The sequence below is a fragment of the Phasianus colchicus genome, chromosome 13, assembly GCF_987193195.1.
Source record: "Phasianus colchicus chromosome 13, bPhaCol1.hap1.1, whole genome shotgun sequence".
NCBI classification, from domain to species: Eukaryota; Metazoa; Chordata; class Aves; order Galliformes; family Phasianidae; genus Phasianus; species Phasianus colchicus.
In genome coordinates, this window is record NC_143448.1 from 10,226,946 (window position 1) to 10,239,108 (window position 12,163).

Sequence of the window (12,163 nt, forward strand, 5' to 3'; positions counted from 1 at the left end):
ATCTATTTTTTCAATTTCATTTTTGGCAGCTATCAAAGGGAGCCTTTCTAGAATGGTGAAGTTAGACCTATTAAGTCAAGTCACATTCATGCTGAGGGATAGCTTCTGTTGCATTTACTTGATGTTCTATTCCTTAGATGGCATGGGAGAAAACGAATGTATCTGAGAAATTAAGCCTTAATTGATGACTTGTGTGTGTTTTTTTTAAAGCCATTCTTTTGTTCTCTGATGTGATGTTTGTTCTTACTCCAGTCCCACTTCCTCAGTCTTCAAGTTTCTTGATGACCAGTAAACACTGGTCTGAGAAACTGAAGGTAATTTGGCTTTTGTCTCTCCTGTTTTTGTGTGGCTTATTGTAGGTGTTGCTGCAGATGAGCTGTTATCTGTACTTATCTGTTGTTTTAGTAGGAAGAAAAGAGGGGTTCTGACCCCTACTACTACCTTCTACTGGTAAGTTTTACCATCATTTTAATTGAAAGGTCCTTATTTTAAGCGCAGAAAAGAAAGACAGGCTTAACATATTGGCAAACAATGAAAAAGGCTTTGCTGTATACTAATTTGGCTCAGAAATTTTTTATTCTTATATTTAATGTACTTCACATACTAAGTAGCATTGCAAAAATGCTGCACGCTAGTATGAACATACCAGTTCAGAAAGTTTAAGTGTGCCCCAAGCTGAATGGAATCTCCTTCAACTTCAAACACTTTATCACACACAAAATATTTTATTCTGCAACTTCCTCTGGTGGAACGACTTCCAAAAGCATCTGAAGGTGCATAGTGATGGGCTCTGAGAAGGAAATTAATTATTAGAAGCCTTATCAGGAAAAGAAGTATTTATATTAAATTAATACCATTTTTCTTAGTTTCTTAGTTCAAATATTCTTTGAAGTTGTTGTGTGTCTTTTCATATGTAAAATTTAAATAAGGGGTGGGAAATCAAAACAAGCTGAAATACTCTAGGGTTTCTAAACTTGCTTTTTATAGAGTGAACTATTTGTAATTGCGTAATTATGTAATAGGTGATAACTCAGGCTGGGGAGAGAAACACTTTTTTTTTTGGTCTGTAGAACTGTTAATTCTGCTTTCTGTATCTGGTTCCAGTTTTCCTCTGGAAAACTGAAATTCCTGCATATCACGTTTTGAGAGATTATGAAAGAGTTCCTTTTGAGATTAAGCAAAATCATTTTATAAATGATAACCACAGACTGCTATCAGCTTTTGGTTTGCTCAACAGCACTGATTAATATTGGTCTTAATGCTGATGTTGTACTTAGTAAGCATAATAAAACTGATAACTTGAGCCAATGGTGGAGTGCTCTGTGGCATAGGAATATTTGTTGTTGTCTAATTAATGACCAGAGGAACTTTCTGAAAAGCTAATATTACAGTTGAAGTAGTTCTACTCATTCTAAAAAGTGCTTCTTTGTGTTACTACTGTGATGTATAAAGCTAAAAAATAAGTTTCTTTGTTGCTTTAAGCTGGACATCCTTTTCTTTTGCAGAAATGGATAAAACATTCTTCAGTGACATGCAGTGAGCTTTACTAACTTATCTGTCTGGAAAATTGCCTCCCTTTCTGTTCCCTCCACTATATGATTTAGTTGGGATGGACCATAAAATGAGCTCTAGTGGAGTAGTTACTGTAAAGCTTAAGAATGTTCTGTTGAATTTAGCAATTGAGGTATACTTACCTGATATTTTTTGGGACCACTTGAATTTGAAATGAACAAAAAGTACATAAAATATAAGTCCACTTAGTATAAATAAAACACAGTACAAATAGGCCAGTTCAGGTGCAGTGATGATTGGTGCCAGTACCAATAAAATGGATATTAATGTCACTATAACTGGAATGACAATCGGTATCTGCAAGTTTAAAAAAAATAATAATAATATTCACAAAAATACTTATCGAGTTATTTTTACAGAAACTTCTAACAGAAGTTGCATATACAAGAGGCAGATTTTCATTGCCTTACAACATTTCTGGAACTAGATCTGGCAATTAAAGTAGCAAGAATATGGATAGAGGAAGTCTTTGAAATCATTTAAAATGCTGAACTTACCCTGATTGGTCTCTTGAGTTCCTTTCTTGTAAACCTCATAACAATAAGTGCAAGTACACTTAAACCATAAAATATCCAGACCGCAAAACTAAAATAGTTTATGAGTGTGTTAATGTCACCAGGGATAATATAAATAATAGTAATAGCCCCCTAAAAACAAAAACAAAAGTTAGCATAGCCTATTATAAAAGATTGAAGTACACTTATGTGCCTGTATGGGTGTATGTTTACAGCATTCAGAGCCTGATTTGTGTGCTTTTGCTTAAATATTTGAGTTCATGTGAATTGCAGCTACTTGTGTGAAGCTTAAATTCCGTTTTAAGTTAAAAGACTTAAATTGTGTGCACTCATTTTGTTGTTGACTGTCCATGTGGAAGGAAGAGAATATTTGAATGTGGTTTTTTGGGTAATGAATTTACTGGGAGTGGATGGAGGAATAAAATTGAGTTTAAAATTGAGTCTGGCTTAATCTTCACGTAAACAGGTACAGTATAAAAATAGTCTAGCTTTATTTTAAAATACATTTACTGAGTATAGAGAAGTCTTTTTAAATGGAAAGATGTAAATGCATCCTTAAGAGGAGGGAAAACAGCAGGAAATATTGTACAGGCATCCTGTGAAGTAAAGAATTTGATGCCAATATTTTGATTTTTTTTATTTAACTTTCATACTATGGATTCGTAGCATTTTGATTTGAAAATTCATCTGTGGAATGGAACTTCTCAAATTAAGGAGTTTCTTTTCTTCTGCAGGTTTTTTTTTCACCTGATACTTAGCAATATTCCTGTCATCTGTAATCATAAACAGATCCTAATCCCACAGAGATTCAAAGATGTGTCAAGACTGCTGGTAGGAAACTTTGAAATGCTTGCTAACAGTTTTATCATAATTTTTCAGTACTTAGTGTGTATACTTACATAAAATATGATAGCAGGTGCTGGTGTTAAGCGCTTAACGCTAATGTAAGAGAGCACCTTTAGCATGTGCCCTTCACGGCCTGCTACATAAACAAGTCTGGAAAAAAAAAAAGGCAAGGCAAGCTTGTTAGCCTGGTGGAGTTCAGGTGAGTTCACTTCTCCAGAAAGAGGAAGGGCAGTGTACCATTGTTCTTAAGATTCGTTTTTATTGTGCAGCTGCGTCTGAATTGAGTTTCCTCTAATGTGCATTGCTATTTCCTTTAATATACAATGGTATTTAGGGAATATTGCAGTAAACTGAAATAGTGGAAATAACTGATATCAATGCACGGAACTTAAAACTAATTCTGTTTTCAGTCATTAGTTTCACATTTCATTTATCTGGAATTGTTTTGGAAAAAAAATATATAGTGCTTGTCTTTTATTAAAGAGTATTTAGTTTAATTTTTTTCTGTATCAAAGAACTACCTTGACAGCCTTCTCTTAAAGTGTGTACAGTCCTATTGTGTTCAGATACTATACATTTTTGCTAAAACAGTAAATAGCAGTGTTGAGAAGTAGATCTAAAGGAACAGCTTTCAAGTTCTTATTTTGACTGTTAATTCTGTAGTCATCTAATTCTTAATCTTGTTTGTTTGTTTAATGATTAGCTTTAAATTCAGCCAGAAATAAAACTCTGCATACTTTGAAATGAGGATGTTTTTTCAAATTTGTATTGCGATTGCTGCTTTTTGCAAAATATACTGCAGCGAGATTTGAAAGTACTTCAGTTTTTTTCTATATATATATTTATTCTGGTTGAAATATAAATACATTTTGTTTCACTCTTCAAAAAAAAATAAAATTTAAGGTATTTGGAATGGGAGCTTACCTGCCTGCAGTAAAACATACCCCATTGGCAGATCCAATTGTAGAAAAGGCCACAAAGAGAGGAATTATCCAGGAGGCTGGATAAAGGACTCTGTCTCCAAATGTCTGGGATATGGGATTAAAATTAATCATTTTTTAAATTTTAACTACTTCATGAAATACTTAAATGTTGGTGCCACTTCAAAAATAGACTGTATTTTTAACAATAAAATATGTGCATTGTATATATTCAAGAGTGTATTCAAGACAGATGTGAAACAATACACAAATTCAGTTGTGTTTAAGACACTTGGTTTGGGGATGTCTGCAAAACAAAACAAAAGATATGATTGCTGCAGAGCACTGTATACATACAACCTACAGAGAAAGACGTTACATCTTCACTACCATTATTATTCTTGGGCATTATTATGGGTGAACATGTGTAGGACAAACTTGGAAAGTTTGCAGAGTTTCTGCACCTTGTTATGTTGATAGTTTCTACATGAGAAATTGGGACTATTGTTAGATACATTGGTCTGCTGTAAGGGAATTTAAATTAAAACTTGGACAAGAGGGACATTTTGTATTTTTAAGTCAAGCATAAAGAGTTCTGCTCAAGCTTACTATCAAAGTATAGTTGCTTTATCCAGAAGCAGGGTACTCATCAGCATTAAGCAACGAAGCTACTTTCAGAGATGTGCTCATACAGAGCATTCATTCTGCTGTTCGCTGTGTTACTCTTGCACTGCCCAGTAGCAGTTGAGATTCTCTTCATCTCATCACTTCACAGCTAGTTCTGTGCTACTTATCATAGGTGGTGAGCTTAGTGGGAGAAGTGATCTTTATCAGCATTATACTTTGGATTAGGTACTGTCCCTCTTAGTAGAGGAAAAACAAAGATAACTAAATTGCATAAAAATTATGTTTTATAAGATTTCCATGGGATTTTAGTATTTTTATGTTAACGTACCTCTTAATTGTGTTACACTGCCTTCTACATGCATATGAAGTTTTTGTTTTTACATAAAACTAACAATGAAAAATTGCTGCAAGACACTGATCAGTGGTTTGGGACACAGATCCCCCCCTGGAAAATGTAATGAGTGGAACTGGAGGGACAAATGTATTATATAAACTTCTAAAATCTTAATAATCTTTAAAGAACTTTGTCAACAATATGTCTTGCAGAAATGAAAAAATGATTTCTCTTAATCATGTTAAGTTAAAATTAGATCTAATGAGGAAGTGACCTACAGCCGACTGCTACCTTCAGAATGATAAGGTCTTATCTACTCATTTTGCATGTACTTGTTTCTTTGAACTACTGGAAACGCTGACAAGGACAAGGTAGCAGTTATTTTTCTGTATACTTTTTAGTACTTATAGGGAAAAAAAAAAAACAGTCAGCTGCTGAGCTGTAGCCTTTACAGAATGTTACCTCAAAGACTGCATTACTTTTGCTTGCATTTTTTTTCTTGGGATATGATGAAGCGTTTTAAATTAGTCACTGTACAATTTTTTTTATTAAGAAGATAACGGGAGTGGGGGAATCAAGGTGTGAGGCTGACAGTTCACAACTAAATTCTATCTTAAATTTACATGTTGCTTCTTATTTTTTTTTTTTTACTGCAGAAGAAGCTTCTGTACACAGCCTTCTTCAAATGCTTTTTCTTTCTTTTCTTTTTTTTTTTTTTTTTTTTTTTTTACAAAATAAGGAGACTTACCACAGCAACTGCCTGGGACTGCAGGAGTTCTGTTGAAGTCATTATGGTGAAATATGAAATGTTTATCAAAATGTAACAAACTGTAACCAGGGGGATTCCAATAATTATAGATAGTGGTAGATTTCTAAAGAATGCAAAAGTAAGACTTCATTAGCATTGCTGTGTCATTGGCATTGTTATGCAGTAAACTGGACTCTTTTTCCCCAGATACTCTTCAGGTATGTTTACGTTCCTTTACTGTAGAGCAACAGAAATCTGGATTAAAAAAAGAAATCACATTTATGAAAGCAAGAATATACGATAGCTCTTTGTCTGCTAGTACTCAAACTTTGAGTAAGCATTCCTTTTGAAGTCAAGCCAAAATATTTGCTTGCTTGTACAAAAATTGTTTTATTTTTATTGCTAGAAATACAACTTTATGTATTTTTTTTTTACCTGTAAGGATTCTTCAGTTCTTCTGTGATATAATTGAGTTGATTCCTGGAAATAAAGACATTAATAAGATGTTACTAGCAATCAGATATTACTTCCTGTTACTGTTTGCCTTTCCAGTTTAAAAAAATAATAATAATAATAAAACTGCTGGTCAAAAAAAAAGTATGAGTTTCTTATCCAGCTGTGAGCCTCAAGTAACTAACTTTTTCCTCCTTAGAGTTTTGATGCATCCTGCAATTTCAGAAGTGTGTCTATAATTTTGAATTAGATTGTCTTATCTCCTGGGTATGCTGTCCTGGAATAACCAGAAACTTCCTTTGAGCTTCAAGCTTTGTAATACCTAAATCTTGTCAAATAAAAGCACTATTTGACTGTACCCATTGCAAGGACACAAGTTCAAGTCTACTGATCTTTAACAATATCTCTTTCAGTTAAATTGTGAACACCTTAAATTGGAGTTTAGAGTTCCAGATACACATTTTCAGTAGACTACAGACAACACTGAAACTTTTTTTTTCTCTTCTGCTTCTGAAAACATGAGGAGAAATTCATATTTATAGTTTGCCCAGCAGCTTTTGAAATTTCAGTCCCTGATGGTTTTTGAAGTAATTACTCCGGATTTAGGCAGTAGCTTTCCCTCTTTTCCCTCCCCCTCTTCCCCCCCCCCCCCCCCCCAAAAAAAAAAAAATGAAGTCTAGGTAAGTATCTGAAACACAGATGTGCATGCTTGAGTTGAGATCCTCAAGCTTGGAAAAAGAACCTGAAAGAATAATCAATTGAAATTTGGACTGATATTTTGTCTGAATTTGATTTTTTTTTTTAATTTTGATTTTTTTATCTTAGATTTGTACCAGCAGAGCCTCAAACCAGTTCACATTCCTGTTAGTTCCAGGAAGTGAAATGTATATTTTCTGTAATGTAGCAGAGATTATCTATATTCCTCAGGTAAAAAAGTTTATTCTAATGAAAGTAATAGAGGAAGAGTAGTCTTCTGAGTTACTGAATATGGATGCTTTATGTAGAACATGGAAGGTTTTAGGTTTACATTCATATTTATGATTATTATCAAACATTTTCTTTGTATTAACACAGATAAAAAACAGATGAGATATACACTGGAAGCTTCTCAGGGGAGGAATTGTTGCTATGATAATTCCAATTGAAGATGAAAAGATGTAAAACAGTGTGAATTAAAACTTCTAATATTTACATTCTCTTGTACTAATGGAATGTTTCATAAAACTTTAGACTTCGGGGGTAACCTGTAGAGCTTGCCTGAACTAATGAATTAGCTGTTTTTATGTCTGTCTCATTACTTGAGTATCTAACCACCTTTATCATGGAATCAGTAGTCCTATAAGGATCTACTATAAAATTTTTCCCTGATAAACAGTAACCTGTGGACTTTTCTAACTGAGGATACTGTTCTTTGTCCACAGTTCATTAAAAGATTTTTATGAAAATTTAGAAGTTAACTTGCATCTTTATAGTTCTACTGGAAGAGAGAGTTAAAGGCTGTTAAACTGTAACTGCTAACACTGGTAAAGATAACCTTACCATCCATCATATGCCCAGAGTCCATTGTAGAATGCCAAACCAATAGAGCTAACAGAAATTTTACTGTCCTTGAAAGAATCTTGAAAGTTTTGGGTTTTTCCTGGAAATAAGATGAATACTAGTGACACAATGTTGTAATTTGGCTAATCACTACTAGATGAAGAAAAACTCCAGTATCTCCTGGGTCTTTTGAAACATCTTGTTTAAAATCAATTAATAGAATTTTTATGAACTTATTGGTAGTATTGAAATTCTTACCCCACTTCCTCTTAAAGAAAGTACTGTAGTTTCAAAGGGACTTTGGGACAGCAGCACTGAAGAAAGACAGCCTTATTCTTGTGCCATTTTTGTCAGTAGGAAATTCTTAAAGATCAGAGCAGAAACTAAAATAATTGTTGGAAGTGAATTTATATTTGATTACCTTGTGCCAGGAGAACAATCCCACTGATAGCAATGATTGCCACAACTATCATTTTAGCAGCTGTGAGAAAATTCTGGAGATAACTTCCCAGCTTCACACTCAGTGAATTCACTATTGTAATTACCACTAAAAGAAATAAATACATGTCTTGTGTTATATTTGTCAGAGCTGAAAGAAAAGTTAAGCATTTTTTCCCTTTCTCCTTTTAATGCTTTTTCCTCATAGGCTATATATACATAACACAATTTTTAACACGAGTAGTTGATTTAAAGTATTTAAAGCGAGGAAAAAGTTATTGAATTAGGTATCTACCTTTTAACAATAACAAAATTATGTACGTAGTAACTTCACTGCATTATGATAAATACAGAAATACCTTAGCTACCATTATTTTCTTCTCTGCTACAGATATGTATTCATCTTATGGCTGTATTTTTCTTGGTAAAGAAACCTAGGCTAGAAGCAAACCATCTATTTTGTGTATTGAGTCATTGAGCCCTTCCCACAATTACAATATTGTTCCAAAATTAAAATAAATTGCTATTAGTACTTTAAAAATAATAAGTAAAAATTAATACAGTGGTCCAAAATAAAATGTTGTTCCACAGTTCTGTTCCTTTCAGTGTAGCGTTGCTCCCTGCTGTCCTCATAAGGAGTAATGTACTGAATTCTTACTGTGTTGAAGTGGATGAGGATAAACAGAAGTTGCTTTGCAATTACGGAATTTGTCATAAGTAAATAGTAATAAAGTCTTACCAATGGCAGCTGCTGCAAGGCACTTGATGACTACTGGAGGTGGATTACAACCTGGATAAAAGGGGGCTGATGCATATTCTGCGAAGCTGAGACATATGATAGCAAAAGAACTGGGTTTTATGACAAGCAGGCTTGCCCAAGAAAACAGAAATGCTGGTATTGGGCCAAAGGCCTCCATAAGGTAAGGATATTCTCCTCCTGATTTTGCAATCGTTGTACCAAGTTCAGCAAAACAAAGTGCACCTGAACAAGAAATACAGTTGTTGTTTTTTTTTGTTTGGTTTATACATATCTTAAACTGTGGGCTATTTATAGATGGTGCAATTGCAGAAGTGGAGAGATATATGTAATGTATCCTTAATTCTTTCATGTTTGTGTATGTTTGTGCACATTAGATTTTTAATTGTGAATTGTGAGGATGTGTGTGAGTTTGGGAAAAACACTGAAACTTCATTGACAATCTAGAATTTACTGTTAGTTGTGTTTAAGACTCGTAGATGAAGTACAAAGATGCTGATTTCATTAAGAGCCACTACTTAACATCAGATGACAACTGCAGTAAGTTGATGTATCTTTTAGAAACCTATGGGGAAAAACATTTTGTTGCACAATTTTGAAGTAAAATGTTTACTACGCTCATCTTTAAAGTATAGTGGCACTTTTAGTTTCATTGTGGTAGTTGGTATCTTACTCACAAATGATTATTTCTATGCTCTGTATCTGACACAACGAACAACTAATTTCCTAATTGAAATATTCTGAGATGCTTAGTACTAAATTAGACTTACACAACTATAGAAAAACAGGAGGAATACCAGGCCGCTGCTAGTAAATCTTGCATATTATTTTGCACGTGATTTAAGTAGGTGTTCTCTTCATTACAGTTAGTGGATAAAGCGAGCAAAACTTAAATCCTGCTTCAAAAATAAGCTAAAAACGTTATTTATGATTTTAATAGCTTAATCTATTGCTTATAAACAACACATTTATTACAGTCATCAGAGTATTACTGATGTTGGTCTAGGTGCTGTTACCTAATTTGTGAAACGAGTTGTATGCAGACACCGAGTAGTAAATTAAATGATTTAAGCAAAAATTCAAACTTTTGTGTTGACTCCAGTTACCTAGTGTTGCGAGAACTCCACAGGCTGCCCAGATGGTTAAACAAGGACCCACAGCTCCAACATTGGCAAGTACTGATTTTGGAGAAACAAAGATACCTGAGCCAATAATTGTACCAACGATCATACAGATTCCACTAATCAGGCCCACCTTGAAATAGAAGGAGACATTTTGGTGAAGTAATTTCTAATAACTACTTTTCAGTTTAATGTAACAATAGTAATGGACATCAGTGATTTGTTGTTGTAGCTTTCAACATGAAGTTTCAACTAACTCGTAAACTGGAATTTCTTTTCTTCCAAATACATTCATGGCCTGTGGCGTGCCAGCTTGCGTATTTGTTTTCATAAACCATCCTTTGAATTATGTGGGTCTCAAAACTAACTTTGTACAAGTGAGCAATTATCTTTATTTAACTTAACTGTCACATTTTGGTGAACACTTGAATTCTGAATTTTTGTGACTTATAAGATGTGCCTTCTTGGAAGGTTTCTGTCCTTTTCCTTTAAGCAGTTGCTCTGCTCTCCTTGCTTCAGGTATTTTCTGCACAGAAAGTATCTTAATATTGATACATGATGAAAAGATTACGTTCTCCAGACTTCGTAGCGATCTGCATATTAGATGAATCTAATAAAACTTCAGGCTCAAAAGTCAATGGCATGGGCATCTTACGTTTTCCTTAGATTATAGCTAGTCTAGTAGCATCAGTATTTTGCCAGTCCAGGTTCTTAACACCTAAATGAAGTAGAATATCATTTTCCAGGTTGCTTAAACTGAAAGATAACTTACACTTCCCTTTGGGAGTGTCAGAGGTAAAAGTAGCATATCTTTTCTATAAAAGCATCTGTCGCTTCTGGAGAAGAAAAATTACCATTTGTCTTTCTGTGCAATTAGCTTTTTTACACACTAACAAATTTGCAGAAGCAGTGAGATGAACCAACCCTATTCAGCCTCTGAGAAGAACTAGTGAAGTTCATAACATATGCTGAGCTGAGCAATTCTTTAAAATAATTTAAAGACTTGAAAATTATATATTCTTTCTTTTAATTGTGCTTATATCAGAGCTATGTACATAGTTAATGAGTTCATAAACTGTAATTCAACCACACCATGAAGATACCAGTAAGCTGTTGCAAATAAGAGCAGTTTCAGCTTTAGTATAATGATGCATCGTCACAAACACATTCTTACTGAATCCCTGTGCCAGCCCTTCATATGTGCATATTAAGGAGTGGGTGATGGCATTTACCTCTTTTTTTAGGTTCATAGCTTGGGGTTCCTGACTCTGAATGGATTGTCCATCCTCCGTTCTGTTGTCCTGTTCTTTTCTTTTCCTTAAGCTTCCTTCACCCATTTGATTTACTTGCTGAAATATCTAAATAAATTAAAGGAAAAAAAATCAGTGTAGTCTTTCTCCTTTGAATGCCTCTAGGAGACCAGGCTGATTTAATCTTTCACCTAGTAGCCAGCTTCTTTTCTTATTGAAGAGACATTATTTCTGATCTTTGTTAAATTAGGTATTTTCCTGATTTCTTGGAGATGCAAGTATATTAGACCGGTGTCATTTCCTGTGACCGTCTAATTAGCAGCTCTTTGCTTCAGAAAGTGTTGCTGTTCTTCTCTGTGTTGTAGGGTGAATGTCGTCTTAACAATATATTCTGTTTAGTATTAGGCTGTAAACAATTTGACTTCAAAAAAGTTAATTTTAGAGTTGTGAATGTAGTATTTTCTTGGGAATTCTGCTTGTTTCACACAGTATTGGAATAAAATCTAACCTGAAGTAGTGATGGAAATGGAGGTTAAAATAGATTAGTCCTGGTTCCCACTGTTGAGTCAGTCAATCTTCTCTCTCCTTAGACTCTCCACCAGTAGTTGTTAGCATCTAAACATGGAAGATCGTTTTGCAGCTAAACAGACAGTAATTCAGGTATGCTTCATGTTCAGGCAATTCAGCTAATATCCACCAATTCTTGACTTTTTTGTAGCCTTTTAAATTGATGGAATGTCCATCTTGGTACTGCTCGTCTTCAGATATGTTTCTGCTATAGAGAAACCTGGTTTATGATTTAAAGATTTTAAAAATCAACGTAATCCAACTTAAGATTCAAGCTATAATGGAAAACTGCCCATGTAAGGAATGCAGGGCTTGGGTCACTGAACTCTTACAGCTTTGTGCTCAACTTCTCTTTAAAGTTTTTTGTCTAGAATATGTTCTAGTAATTCATACTGTCACTTACCTTATTTGTATTTCTTTGGTGTAATTCAGGGATCCAGGGATCTCTGTATAGTGTTTCTTTCCTCCCGTTAGAT

At 34.1% G+C, this 12,163-nt stretch overlaps 1 protein-coding gene and 1 long non-coding RNA gene across 3 annotated transcripts; one reads left to right on the forward strand and one right to left on the reverse strand.

Moving 5' to 3' along the window:
* Positions 1-365: 365 nt before the first annotated feature.
* Positions 366-8,801, forward strand: LOC149916147 (uncharacterized). Of its 2 annotated transcripts, XR_016470555.1 has the most exons (5): positions 366-450; positions 2,822-2,918; positions 5,027-5,185; positions 6,841-6,942; positions 8,741-8,801. It is a non-coding gene; the product is annotated as an uncharacterized LOC149916147 (long non-coding RNA). The 2 variants fall into 2 exon arrangements; XR_016470556.1 differs by lacking the exon at positions 5,027-5,185.
* On the reverse strand, positions 443-11,207 carry SLC7A9 (solute carrier family 7 member 9). The gene is made up of 12 exons (XM_031615364.2): positions 11,103-11,207; positions 9,856-10,003; positions 8,732-8,974; positions 7,976-8,101; positions 7,555-7,654; positions 5,998-6,042; positions 5,563-5,686; positions 3,858-3,961; positions 2,987-3,083; positions 2,070-2,219; positions 1,695-1,869; positions 443-790 (listed from the first exon to the last, which is right to left on the reverse strand). Exons 1-12 carry the CDS (start codon positions 11,205-11,207, stop codon positions 726-728), a joined length of 1,482 nt encoding a protein of 493 aa, XP_031471224.1. The 3' UTR covers positions 443-725.
* Positions 11,208-12,163: the final 956 nt, after the last annotated feature.